This window comes from Mustela lutreola, chromosome 2 (genome assembly GCF_030435805.1).
Source record: "Mustela lutreola isolate mMusLut2 chromosome 2, mMusLut2.pri, whole genome shotgun sequence".
Lineage (NCBI taxonomy): Eukaryota > Metazoa > Chordata > Mammalia > Carnivora > Mustelidae > Mustela > Mustela lutreola.
In genome coordinates, this window is record NC_081291.1 from 19,740,980 (window position 1) to 19,754,899 (window position 13,920).

The window sequence follows — 13,920 nt, forward strand, 5'->3', positions numbered from 1 at the left end:
TGTTGATTTTAGAAATTCCCCTCTTCTTCCTTTACAGTGACTCGGTTTAGAGATCTAGACAATGAAGCATGTGTATATGTTGAATTTAGGGTCCATTTTTTCCAAAGAAATGAGTGTTGGGGAGCTGGGACAATAGTCATCTCAGGGGGCGCCTGGGTGGCTCAGTCAGTTGAGTATCCAACTCTTTGTTTCAGTTCAGGTTATGATCTCGAGGTTGCAAGATCAAGCCCTGCTCTGTGCTCAGTGTAAAGTCTGCCTGTCCCTGTCTCTCAGTTCCTCCCCTCTGTTCTCTCTCTCTCTCTCAAATAAACAAATAATCTTTTTTTAAAAAGGTCATTTCAGAAAATGGAAGAGTGTTAAATAGTGTTGTAGTATTCAACGGTGTGGGTAGAAAATGGCCCTAAGGGTCTCAGTCGGTGGAGAGCCCTTTTATCTGGGACTAAAACCTCTGCCCTGCATACTCCACAACTATTTTAGGGCTATCTGAGAAAATTGTGAGGAAGGAACAAGCTGTGTCTTGTTTCTATATCTGTTCGACTTTATGAGTGCTTTGATTTCATTACGATGTGAAACCAACTGAGGGAAAAAAAAGTGAAATGGTGGTTATAGAAGCCTGAATTCTGAAGGGAATTCTGAGGATTATCACATCTTATGGCATGTTCAAATATGATCCTCTGCTTCCATTTGGAAATAAATTATTATTGGTCTTAATTAATTAATTAATTGGTCTTAATCTTAATTAGGCTGAGGTCCTTGTCAACATTAGATGAAATACTGCTTTAAAACATACAAAATTGGGGTACCTGGGTGGCACAGTTGGTTAAGTGACCGACTCTTGATTTCAGCTCAGGTCTGATCTCAGGGTCATGAGATTGAGCCCCATTTTGGGCTCTGCGCTCAGGACCAAGTCTGCTTCAGATTTTCTCTCCCTCGACCCCTCCTGTTCATGCTCTCTCTCTCTTTCAAATAAATAAATCCCTAAATCTTTAAAAAAAAAAAATACAGAATTATAACAATGTTTCAAAAATGTTTGCATTTTAGTGGTTCACATTTATTCGGTTATTCTAAGTACTATAGCTGGATCTTGTAATTTTTTTAAAACTCTTTATTTAGATTCAATTTAGTTAACATATACTGTATTATGAGTTTCAGGGGAATCTTGTAATTATTTCTTCATAGTAAGATGTTTGTGGTGAAGGAGTTTGGTGAGTGCCCCATCTACCTGGCCTCAGTCTCTGATAGAACCTCACCTTCTCACAGGGAGAGAAAAGACTTGCCTCAGTTTTGATTATTTACTTATTTGCTTACTCATTTTGCCTCTTTGTTTTTGACCCAAATGACTCCTATAGCGGGAGAGTTTTGTGGAGACCCTAGTAGACAAGTCTGGGAGCTAAGTTGATGAAATTATCTCAAAGACTGCAAGTTTTCTTTCATAATGACAAGAGGCGTTTAGTAGAAGAACTGAGATCTTATTTTAAAATACACCACAGACTAGCAGGGAGTGGTGCTGGAGGGGGTGGAATATATTCTCAGCACCAGATACCTTTGAAACAATCAAGCTCTGTATGTTGGGGCCTGGTCTAGCGTGTATTGTGTTCCTAGAGCAGGGTTCATCTGGCGACTCTGTCTCTGGCTAGCTCTGAGCCTGGTGGGTTAGGCTGAGTGAAATACAGGCCAGCCATGCTGCTTCAGAGAGCACAAATAAGACTTTAGCAAAGTGCTCTTTGTGTCCTCTTAGGAAGTGACAGACAAACTGGTCAGGTAGTAAAAAGATTTTATTTATTTATTACAGAGAGAGAGACCACGAGCCAGGGAGACAGAGGGAGGAGGAGAAGCGCTGGCTCCCCCTGAGCAGGGAGCCTGACATGGGGCTTGATCCCAGGATCATGACCTGAGCTGAAGACAAATGCTTAACCAACAGACAGACACCCAGATGCCCCATGAAAAATATTGCTAAGGAGCATTTCAGAAAAAAATGATTGTGCTTTCATCTAGATAAGGAAAGGTATCAAGATGAAGTATTAGCTGAGAGTGCGATGTCTCCTTGCCCCTCAACTTTAAACTGGACCCTGAAGTGAGATTCTGTTTCTAGTGGAGCTCCCATTATGGTCTCATCTCCTTGCTGCTCAGAGAGTGACTTAGATCCTGTTCTGTGAAAAGTCAGTCTATGGCTCTTGGATAGCACAGTCGGTTAAGTGTCCAGCTCTTGGTTTCTGTTCAGGTTGTGATCTCAGGGTCGTGAGATTGAGCCCTGTATCAGCTCCACACTCAACATGGAGTCTGCTGAAGACCTCTCTCTCTCTCAAATAAATAAAAAAATTTTTTAAAGATTTTATTTATTTGTCAGAGAGAGAGAGATAGCGAGAGCAGAAACACAAGCAGGAGGAATAGGAGAGGAAAAGGAGGCTTCCCGCTGAGCAGGGAGCCCGTCATGGGGCTTGATCCCAGGACCCTGAGATATGACCTGAGCCAAACACCCAACAACTGAGCCACCCAGGCATCCTTCAAATAAATAAATCTTCAAAAAAGAAAAAAAGAAAGAGAAGGAAAGAAAAGCCAGTCTAACAGAGGGTATAGAGCTCATTGAACAGAGCTACTACAGAGTTGTCACAGAGCATTCTGTGTGCTTCCCTTAGGATTTCTTCCTCTATACTTCCTCCTTCCTTCCTCTCCTCCTTTGCTCTTTCTGCTTCATTTTAGTTTTGGCCTTTGGAAACACTGAGTTTTCCAAGATGTTTAAACTATAACATATCCTTGCACCCAAAAGAATGAACCTGGCTGCTTTGCAAAAGATTTCTATAAAAACTACCCTTTTGGGGCACCTGGGTGGCTCAGTGGGTTAAGCCACTGCCTTTGGCTCAGGTCATGATCTCAGGGTCCTGGGATCGAGTCCCGCATCGGGCTCTCTGCTCAGCAGGGAGCCTGCTTCCCTCTCTCTCTCTCTCTCTCTCTCTCTCTGCCTGCCTCTCCATCTACTTGTGATTTCTCTCTGTCAAATAAATAAATAAAATCTTTAAAAAAAAAAAACTACCCTTTTACACTAAGAGGTTCGACATACATCTGTTTTAAACCTGTTATTTGGTTCCTCTTGCTTTACTCTTTCTGCAAGTCCATTTGATTGCTGGGTTGTTGAAACTGCTGGTAGCAGCTGCTTACTGACAGCTCTCTTTGTCTTAGGCACTTGCCTTAGAGTAATTGTAGTGCTTGGAAAACACAAAGACCACTTGAGCAGACCAGTTTGGGGGATTGGCAACGCTATCCGGGAGCAGGGTCTTTATGTTAGTCTCTCTAAGAAAATCCCTATGGGGCCATTGCCTGCGCATTTCTTTAGACTTTATGCATCTTTTGATCAGAAGCCACCTCTTCGGTGTGGCAGCTATTATGAGTTGGCTGACTCCCTGGAGACGTAGAAGGAAGAGCAAGCAGTATGGCAAAAAGAAAACCTGACTTTTGGTTTGGTATGTGTTGCTCAGGAGCTCTGTGATCTCGTGCAGGCAGTTCCATGTATCCCAGCCATACTTCCCATGTGCAGGTTAGGTTTCATATATGCCGTGCTTGTGAGGATTGAGCCAAGTGACATTTGTGAAGAATGTCTTTGTAAACTGTAACTGCCTTGTGAATAAAGATTACTATCTCTAATAAACAGTACCAGTTCTCAGCCACCAGTAGCCTGACTCTCTCATCCTATGTTTGGAAGAAGCACAAATCTGTGAGGAGGGATTGCTGAATATTTCAGCGTGAGTTGTATTCACGAGACTCACATACCTTCTCCCTGCTTTTTGATCCTATCTGTCTCTCTCCATGCTTCAATGGGATGACCTGTTCTGTCGCACAGCAACCATGCTCTCGGTACAAAATGTGATTGTGACCGTGCTTGTGTTGGGAGATCATCAACAAACATGCCAAGCTGCTGGCCAGGAATGTTCTTCCCTTCCTATTTGCTCTTGTACCTCCCCAGTACCTTTAGAAAGGATTCTTGGGGTTTGGTTATGAGCCAGTTGGACCATATGATTCTCTGACCCAAGTCCTTGTCACAGTCACAAAATGAAGTAATCAAGTCTCCAGGAGCAGCAGCTGGAAAGGGAAATGGAAGTGTGGATGTTGAGTTCAGCTGCCCTCAGACCCAGAGTGTGTTAGGAATAACTATATGTAACTTTGTCAAGTGAGGGCTTTGGGCCTGGGAGATAAATTTTAGCAGGTATTGATCTAATTTATGCCTATCTAACACTTTTTTTTTTTTTTAAAGATTTCATTTATTTATTTGACAGAGATCACAAGTAGGCAGAAAGGCAAGCAGGGGTGGGGGAAGCAGGCTCCCCACCAAGCAGAGAGCCAATGCGGGGCTCAATCCCAGGACCCTGGGATCATGACCTGAGCCAAAGGCAGAGGCTTTAACCCACTGAGCCACCCAGGCTCCCCTCTATCTAACATTATTGAGAAAGAAGTTGTCTCTGGTTTTATTTTCAAATATCTGATGCCTCTTTAGAAGCCAGACCTGGTTAATTAGACTTGTGGTCTTTGTGGTACCTTTGCTTTAGTAGCTTAACAATCCAGTAATTCAAATGATGAATAAAAATCCTGATGTGTGAAGATGGTAGATAATAGACAGTTACAAGTGGACAACTAAAAATGATGAAACCATTCATTAATGATTTATTAATTTATTATTTATTAATATTTATCCAGCTCATTTATTAATCCAACTCTCCACAGTTTGCTTCCCTAGGAGACACTGGCAGATCTTTACCCTATGAAATCTGAAGAAAGGGCCTGGCCAGGATAGGGAGAGTCACAGTGTATGTAACCTGTACTGGGTATATGTGAGCAGCTTAGGTGTTATAGCAGCTGGGGAAGCAAATCATAGGTAAACCTGATTGCTGTCACTCAGGTGATTTCTCTGTTTATTCTTACTAAAACAATTGGCTGTTCTTTTTTTTTTTTTTTTTTAAAGATTTTATTTATTTAGTTGACAGAGATAACAAGTAGGCAGAGAGAGGAGGAGGCAGGCTCAGTGCGGAGGGGAGAGCCCGATGCGGGGCTCGAGCCCAGGACCCTGGGATCATGACCTGAGCAGAAGGCAGAGGCTTTAACCCACTGAGCCACCCAGGCGCCTCCAATTGGCTGTTCTTAACGGTGATGTTGAAAGCATTTCATATTCTCTAGCAGTGGTTTCCTGGCAGCCTTGTGTCTAGCCCTGTGCGGATTGAAAAGAAAAGAAAGCCATCCTAGTGGTAGGGGACTCTGAGGGATTGGAAATCATTGCCTTTGTGACTCCTGAGGGGAAAGCAATCTTCTCAACGTTGGTATGTTAATGAGTGCTCCTGGCAGGAGTTTCCTACCCTGGACAGAAGTCATCCATGGTTCCTGGAGCGGCATATTTGTTACCCTAGAAGTATAAAGACTCCTTGCCTTAGGAATTCCTGAGTATACTGACACCTCCAAGTGGTGAAATAAAAATATGCGAATGATTGTGTTCACAGTAGTGCCTTGTGTCAGTGGCACTGTTCACTCTTCAAACGGCAGCCCACATATTTTGTGGCCAGGGTATACAGATGCACGCTATGACAGCAGTACCTCCCTCCAGAGCCACTCTGTGCTGAGCACTCCAGTCTTCCAGGGATCGTTGCATCCATTCAGTCTTTTGTTCCTTCCACAAGTACTTATTAAGTTCCTTTTCTGTACCAAGTATTGTACTTGCACCTGACGACAAAAGGTCAGAAAGATTTAGCCTGGACACTAAGATCTGGCCCAGCATTTGACAACTAAGTGCTAACATAAAGACACAGGTTCTGACCTGCAGTGACCAATTCCTGTGAAAGCTTAGTCTTTTAGTAGATTGAAATAGTTGTGAAAAATTACCTGACAGGCAAGTGAGGCGAAATGAGTGGCTTTTGATCTGTCTAGTCTCACCTGCTGATTGATGCTAGTCCTTTTTTTATTTTAGCACTTAGAAGTCAAAGTACATTTATTGAGCCCTCACTATATTTCATGCTAAGCTCTTTACATGTATTAACTTAATCTTCATAACCACCTTATGAAACAGGTACTGTTATCCCTACTTTACAAATGAGGAAACTGAAGCACATAGAAGTTAATAAGGTCCTTGTTGGAGGTCATGAGGTGGAGGCAAGATTCAAACTTAGGGAACCTGACCCAGAGTCCATGTTCTTAAATGATGTGATATACTGCCTCTAGGTAGAAGGATACCATCTTTACCAACCTCCTGTATGGGAGAGCTTGGCAGAGTGATAGTCCCCTGACCTCCCTGCCTGCAGAGTTCTTCTCTTTCCTGGATGGGTTTCCAAGAGCAGATTGCTTGTCCTTAATACAGAGTGGGAGGTGATGAATGCCGTAGGAGGTCCCTTATCTACAGCCCACATGTGAATCTGGTTCTGCCTTTCACCATCTGGGTGACCTTGGCTCCAAGCATGTTTCCTCATCTGTGAAGTGGAGATGATGATACTATTTTATGGGATCATCAAGGGATTAAATAAGATCACATACTTAACCATTTCTGGCTCTGAGTAAGCGCTTAATAAATGATAGCAGATTTTTATTATCATCATCTTCTAGCCTGAGAACAAGCCAAGAAACAATTTCTCAGAGACCAGAATCTAGGACCTAGGTAGGTGGGCAGATTTCCTTTGGTTTTGACAAGACAATAATTTTATTCTATGTATTTTTCTTGACTCTTTTGGTGTGAAAAGCAGAGAGGTAAAGCATTATTTGACAGATGTATGGATTCAAGCAAGAAACTGAGGTCCAATTGCAAAGAAATGCCTTGTAGAACTCAGAGCCCTGTCTGAGGAGACACAGAGGACCCTAGAGGGCGGAGAATGAACACAGCGCAGGGGCTAGTTCCAGAGTCGCATCCTCGGTTAGTTCACTTACCAGTGTGGGTGAGGGTCTCTTGTCAGTAGGCAGAGATTTTTTTTCCTCTGCTCTAACACGGATCTGCTGGCTAGTGTTTAATAACCTTACTTTTTCTTGATGTGAAATAGAATTTGTGACTTTTCCAAAATGCAGAGGCAAAGGAGCTCTGTAACCGCAAGTTTATTGAGCCTTTTTCCCCCACCTGTTCCTGTGCCAGACTTCCCCAAAGTGCTTATTTGCCAATGGTCGCTCCTCAGATCTCATGGCTAGCTCACTCTGTAGGCTCCACGCCAGAGTGATGCTGCTGCCGCCGCCGCCAGCACCTCCGCTGCCACCATTGGCCACTCAGGTTCCTGCCACAAGGATGGGACCTGCTGTGAAGCTTCACCTTCTTCCTTTCTGCCTGTCATCGGGGTTGTACCTCTTTTTCCTGGGGCTTTTGCCATGCAGCCAGTGTTCTAAAGAAAGTTTTCAGGCACCACAGTTAAGAGCCCTACCTACCTCTCCAAGGAGATTTGAGTTAGCCATGGACAAGAAGATGATTGAGAGGGCTCCTGTGCCTCTGTGCTGCAGAAGGAAGAGTTTGCCTCTGATAGTGTGCTAGCTCCGAGTCAGGTGGGGGGCTTGCTGGGACTCGTGAGAGTGCGCTGCATGACCTTTGGAGAAGTAGACTCGGCCTAACCTGCCCAAGGACAGCGCCCTGACCCACAAGAGCCAAGGCTGAAGACCGATCTCACCTTCTCCCACACCCTTTCCCTAAGCTTGAGCTTGCTCTGCCACACTGCCCCAAGTCTGTGGCTTCAAACAGCCATTTCCTTTTGTCAATAAATAGGTTCACTCTTTGTAAAATGTTTCAGCTTGGGGACTGGAAAGGCTCTCGGTGCCTTCCTGTCTCTCTTTTTCTCTGAGGGTTGATGTTGATGGCTTCTGTCTTTGTCTTCACAGGGGACTCTAATGATCCATGACAAAGAGGTCACCCTTGAGTACATACCAGGCCCAGATTTTTGGTACTGCAAACGGGTAAGTGCCAAGAATTCTGTTCCTTAGAGGTAAGGATCCAGCCTCACAGCTCCTCTGTGTCTCCAGGAGTGCCCCCTGGTCGTATGCATTGCAAGGGCAAAGCTCTTCTACCTTAGTTTGCTTCAGATAAACCAAGGGTCAGGGCAAGGCCAGCCACCGTTCATGCTTCCCAGCTGCTGCCTGTGACCATAGAGGGTTCTGGGCCTATTGGAGGCATTTTCTCAAGGGACACACACCAGGCTTTTTAATTGATTATGAATTGCATTGACTTACAGCCTCTTCCTGGTGATGCTTCCTGAGGGTGGTTATAAGGAATTAGTATTGGGAGAGGTTGGATCTATGAGAGGTACACACTTTTTGGATATTATAGGTTTCCAAGGATATAGAACTTCATGGCATTTTACCTCTCTTAAAGTCTAATAGTCAGGCGCCTGGGTGGCTCAGTGGTTGAGTGACTGCCTTCGGCTCAGGTCATGATCCCGGACTTCCATGATCGAGTCCCACATCGGGCTCCTGTCCCCCTGGGGAGTCTGCTTCTCCACTCTGACCTTCTTCTCTCTCATGCTCTCTCTCACTCATTCTCTCTCAAATAAATAAATAAAATCTTTTTTAAAAAAAAGTCTAATAGTCTTCTAGAATGGCATATTTAAAGATTTTAGGATATACTCTTCAGATTTTATTTATCTGAGAGAGAGAGCATGAGGTGGGGGGCGGAGGGTTGCCGAGGGAAAAGCAGACTCACTGCGGACCAGGGAGCACAATACAGGGGTCAGTACCAGGACCCTGGGATCATGACCCAAGCTAAAGGCAGATGCTTAACTGAGCCACCCAGGTGCCCCTAGGCTATACTCTTACTGGAAGTCCAGCTGGCTTGCAAATGAGCATGAAAATAAAATTTGTCATTTTTTATTGCTGCTACTTAGTTTCAGAAATAATTATGAAAAATTTATAAAATTTCTGAACCATGATTTATTAAAAGTTCATTATAGAACTTGATAAAACTCAGTAAAAACTTCAGCTTGACATTTTATTAGTCTCAGTGAAATATTTATATAGCTGTGGTTGTCATTAGTCAAAGCACTCATATATCATGGTGTCATTTTAGGAAAACGTTTAACTTTTTAGGGCGCCTGGGTGACTCAGCTGGTTAAGCATCTGCCCTTGGCTCAGGTCATGATCCCGAGGTCCTGGGATCGAGCCCCACATCAGGCTCCCTACTCGGTGGGGAGCCTGCTTCTCCCCCTCCTCTCTCTCTGTGTCTCTCATGAATAAATAAATAAAATCCTTTAAAAAAAATTTAAAAATTGTGTTAAAATACACATAACATTAAATTTATCATTTTAACAATTTTAAAACACATAATTCACTGGCATTAAGTACATTCACAGTGTGGTACAACCACCATCATGTCTAGTTCTAGAACTTTTCATCACTTCAAAAGAAAACCCATATCTATTGAATAGTCACTCCTTAGTCTCCTTTCCCTCATTTCCTAATAAACCACTAATCTTTCTATCTCCATGGATTTGCCTGTTTTAGACATTTCATGTAAGCGGAGTCATAGAACATTTGACCTTTTGTGTCTGCCGTTGTTCAGTAAGCATGTAGTCAGGGTTTGTCCATGTTGTAGTGTGTATCAGTATGTCACTCATTTTTATGGATGAATAATAATATATGGCTATACCACATTTTGTTTATCCATTCGTCATTTTATGGACATTTGGGTTGTTTCCACCTCTTGTCTGTTATGAATAAGACTGCTGTGACCATTCATGTACAAGTTTTTGCCTGAAAACACATTGTCAAATCATATGGTACTTTTATGTTTTAACTCTTTGAGGAATCACCAGGCTATTTTCCAGAGACAGCAGCTGCACCGTTTTACATTCCCACCAGCAACGTATGAGAGTTCAATTTTATGCATGCCCTTGCCAACATTTGTAATTTCAACCCTTTTTTAAAATTTTTTTTTATTTTTAAGTAATCTTTACATCCATTGTGGGGCTCAAATTCACAGCCCCAACATCGGGGTGACACACTTTACCAACTGAGCCAGCCAGGCACCCCAGCCCCTTTTTTGGTAATAGCTATCCTAAGTGGGTATAAAATAGTATCTCATGATTTTAATTTGCATTTCCATAGTAACTAATGATGTTGAGCATCTTTTTTTGTATTTATTGCCACTTTTGTATCTTCTTTGGAGAAATGTTTATTCAAGTACTTTGCCCGTTTTTAATTGGGTCATTTGTCTTTTTGTCGTTAAGTTGTAAGAGTTCTTTATACTGGATTCTGGATATAAATCCCTAATCAGATATGTGATTTGCATTTATTTTTTCCCATTCTGTATGTTGTCTTTTGCCTTCTTACAATGTTTTTTGCACAAAAATTAATTTTGATAAAGTCCGATTCAGCTGTTGTTTTCTTTTGTTGCTTATACCTTTGGTGTCAGGAAACAATTGCCAAATCCGTGGTGATGAAGATTTACCCCTGTGTTTTCTTCTAAGAATTTTATAGTTTGGGCTTTTATATTTAAAGCTTTTATCTGGGGACGCCTGGGTGGCTCAGTTGGTTGGACGACTGCCTTCAGCTCAGGTCATGATCCTGGAGTCCCGGGATCGAGTCCCGCATCGGACTCCCAGCTCCATGGGGAGTCTGCTTCTCTCTCTGACCTTCTCCTCGTTCATGCTCTCTCTCACTGTCTCTCTCTCAAGTAAATAAATAAAATCTTAAAAAAAAAAAAAAAAAAAAAAAATAAATAAAGCTTTTATCTGTTCTGAGTTAATTTTTGTTCATGCTATGAGCTAAAGGGCAGCTTCATTCTTCAGCGTGTGTGTATCCTCTTGTCCCAGAATCATTTGCTGAATTAACTATTCTTTTCCCATTGAATAGTCTTGCTCCCTTGTTGGAAAGCAGTTGACCAGAGATCTGTAGGTTTATTTCTGTAGACACTCAGTTTTATTCTGTCGTTGTATATTTTTATCCTTACATTAGTACCATGCTGTTTTGATTATTTTAGCTCTGTCATAAATTTTGAAATTGGTAAGTATGTCTTTCACCTTTGTTCTTTTTTAAAGTTCTTTTGGCTATTGAGTGTCTTTTACAATTCCATATAAATTTGAGGGTTAGCTTTTCCATTTCTACAAAAAGACCATTAGGATTTTTATAACATTTAGTATTTTAATAGTGATTGCCTCTACAGTTTGAGATTATGGGTGATTTCCCCCCTCTTATACTTTCTGTATGAGCTATAAGCACATGTATTGTTTCTTTTATAATCAGGGATGGAGGGAGCCAGGATTAAAGAGACAATTTTGAACTCAGTTTTTTTTTTTAAGGTTAATTTACTTATTTTCAAGAGAGAGTGAGCAAGAGAGTGAGCATATGAGCAGGGAAAGGGGCAGAGAGAGAGGGGTACCTCAGAGATCATGATCTGAGCTGAAACCACGAGTTGAATGCTCAACCAGCTGAGCCACCCCTGTGCCCCAAACTCTGCTTTCTGTTACCTGGCAGAGAGCAAATTTTGATATCTGATGTAAAAATTACATAGCTATTGCTAAAACTGTTGCTTGAAAGAACAGAATGGCTTAGTTACATTGTCCCCTAAGATGACAAGCCACTTGCTTAGCTGTCTCAGGGGTACTTGTAATTTCTGCACTTTTTTGGAAGGAGTGCACCAGCCCTGCATATGTGACCTTTGACCTGATGTAGAAGCTGCCAAAATATAATATTTATGGCAGTATTATATGTAATGTCCTGGAAGTGGAAACAACAAAAAAATCCATCAACTGATGAATGGATAGACCAACAACATGCAGTACAGCACTACAGTGATGTTATTTGGCAGTTAAAAGGAATGAATGAGAGGCACCTGGGTGGCTCAGTGGGTTAAAGCTTCTGCCTTCGGCTCAGGTCATGATCCTGGGGTCCTGGGATCGAGCCCCGCATCGGGCTCTCTGCTCAGCAGAGAGCCTGCTTCCTCCTCTCTCTCTGCCTGCCTCTCCACGTACTTGTGATCTCTGCCTGTCAAATAAATAAATAAAATCTTTAAAAAAAAAAAAGGAATGAATGAGGCTCCTGAGTGGCACAGTCAGTTGAGCCTCCGACTCTTGTTTTGGCTCAGGTAGATGATCTCTGTCTTGTGAGATCAAGCCCTGCATCAGGCTCCTTGCTAAGGGCAGAATTTGCTTAAGATTCTCTCTCCCTCTGGCCCTCCTGCTTGTGTGCACACGCACATACCCTCTCTTTCCTCTCTCTCTCAAATAAATAAATCTTTAAAATAAATAAAAGGATGAAGTGCTGCAACATGCAAAAACATGGATAAACTTTGAAAATACTATGCCAGACACAAAGCACCTTATATTGCACTATTCCATGGGACTGGTGGTGAAAGTGCAAAATGACTCCACGAGGTTCATTGTTAAGTCAATGAAAGTCTTCTAAGGGTGCCTGGGTGGCTCTGTGGGTTAAGCCTCTGCCTTCAGCTCAGGTCATGATCCCAGGATCATGGGATCAAGCCCCGCATCAGGCTGTCTGCGCAGCAGGGAGCCTGCTTCCACCTCTCTATCTGCCTGACTCTGCCTATTTGTGTGCTCTGTCAAATAAACTCTTTAAAAAAAAAAAAAGAAAAGAAATATTCTAAAGCTAGATTGTGGTGATGGTTGCACTCTGTGTATACTGGAAATCATGGGGGTTTGGGTGGCTTAGCTGGTTAAGTATCTGACTCTTGGTTTCAGGTCAGGTCATGATTTCGGGGGTCATGAGATAGAGCCCTGCATCGGGCTCCACTTTCAGCATAGGAATCTGCTTGAGTTTCTCTGTTTCCCTCTACTCCTCCGCCCCTTCCCCCCTCAAATAAATAAATTAATTAAAAAAAAAAAAAAAAAGAAAGAAAGAAAGGTTAAGCCCCTGCCTTCAGCTCAGGTCATGATCTCAGGGTCCTGGGATCGACGCCTGCTGAGCAGAGAGCCTGCTTCCCCCTCTCTTTCTGCCTCCTGCCTACTTGTGATCTATCTATCTATCTATCTATCTCTCTCTCTCTCTCTCTCTGTCAAATAAATAAGTAAATAAATCTTTAAAAAAAAAAAAAAAGAAACAGGTGAACATTATGGTACTTAAACCAAGGTTAGGATCCTGACTTCACCATTTACAACTCTTTTGTAGTAACAAGCAACTTCCAAATCCCAGAGACTTAATTTAAGTCCATTTAAATGGACAGACATATACTTCATGGGTCATTGCTTCTGTTTTGCTCTATGACCTCTCATTCTGGGACCCACCTAGAAGGAGCAGTCCCAATGTGGCACTGCTATTCCCCTGCCTAAGGGAGAGAGCTCATGCTCCCAGCCAATGGCTCTTAGAGCTTTTGCCAGGCCATGTTCACTCACACTCTGTTGGCCAAAGTGAGACACGGCCAGAGTTGCCCATGGAGCGAGAAGTGCATTCACCCTGCAGGGAGGCATCACAGTTGCTGGACAGTGGGCAAGGCTGTGCCTATGATTCTGCCACTCACCGAGAAGGGACCAAGGAGATAGTCGATTATGACCTTACTCGAGTACTCTCTCCAGGCCTCAGTTTCATCTTCTACAAAATGAGGAGATAATAGTTGTCTGAATCACTTCAGGTGATGGTTTGTGGAACAGGCCTGGTACCTAGTGTGTGCTCTTTACTCATTAGCTTCTGAACTGTGGTGGTCATTGTTCTCCATCTCGCATGCCCTCCTACTCCCCCTACAAGGTCCTACTCAATAGCAGCCTTATCTTCACAGTTCCTGTTCCTTGGTTTCCTGCCAGCCAGCGTTCTGTCCTCTACTACTTGGAAGCTCACTGGCAAATGTTTAGCATCTTTGGAATTGGGTAGTGTGCTTTTACCTTTTTATTCTTAGTTTCAGACAGGAAAAACTACATTCACATTGCAAAGTGCCTCTTCCCTTGTTTGAGTGAATGAATGTTCCTTTTCCGTTTAACATCCTCAGAAGAGCTGCCAGAGGCACTACTTACGTATCTTCCTCTTCTTTCCTTGCTCCTTATT

General features: G+C 42.8%; 1 protein-coding gene across 6 annotated transcripts in view; it reads left to right on the top strand.

The window, feature by feature from the left end:
* RBM6 (RNA binding motif protein 6) overlaps positions 1-13,920 on the top strand; it is a 106,989-nt gene that overhangs the window by 75,928 nt on the left and 17,141 nt on the right. For 5 of the 6 annotated variants that reach the window (XM_059160951.1, XM_059160955.1, XM_059160952.1 and 2 more), the window contains one exon: positions 7,819-7,893. In XM_059160951.1, coding sequence (XP_059016934.1) covers positions 7,819-7,893 — 75 coding nt within the window. Of the gene's footprint in view, positions 1-6,739; positions 6,878-7,818; positions 7,894-13,920 lie in introns of those variants that run through there. The other variant, XM_059160954.1, reaches the window with a different exon arrangement.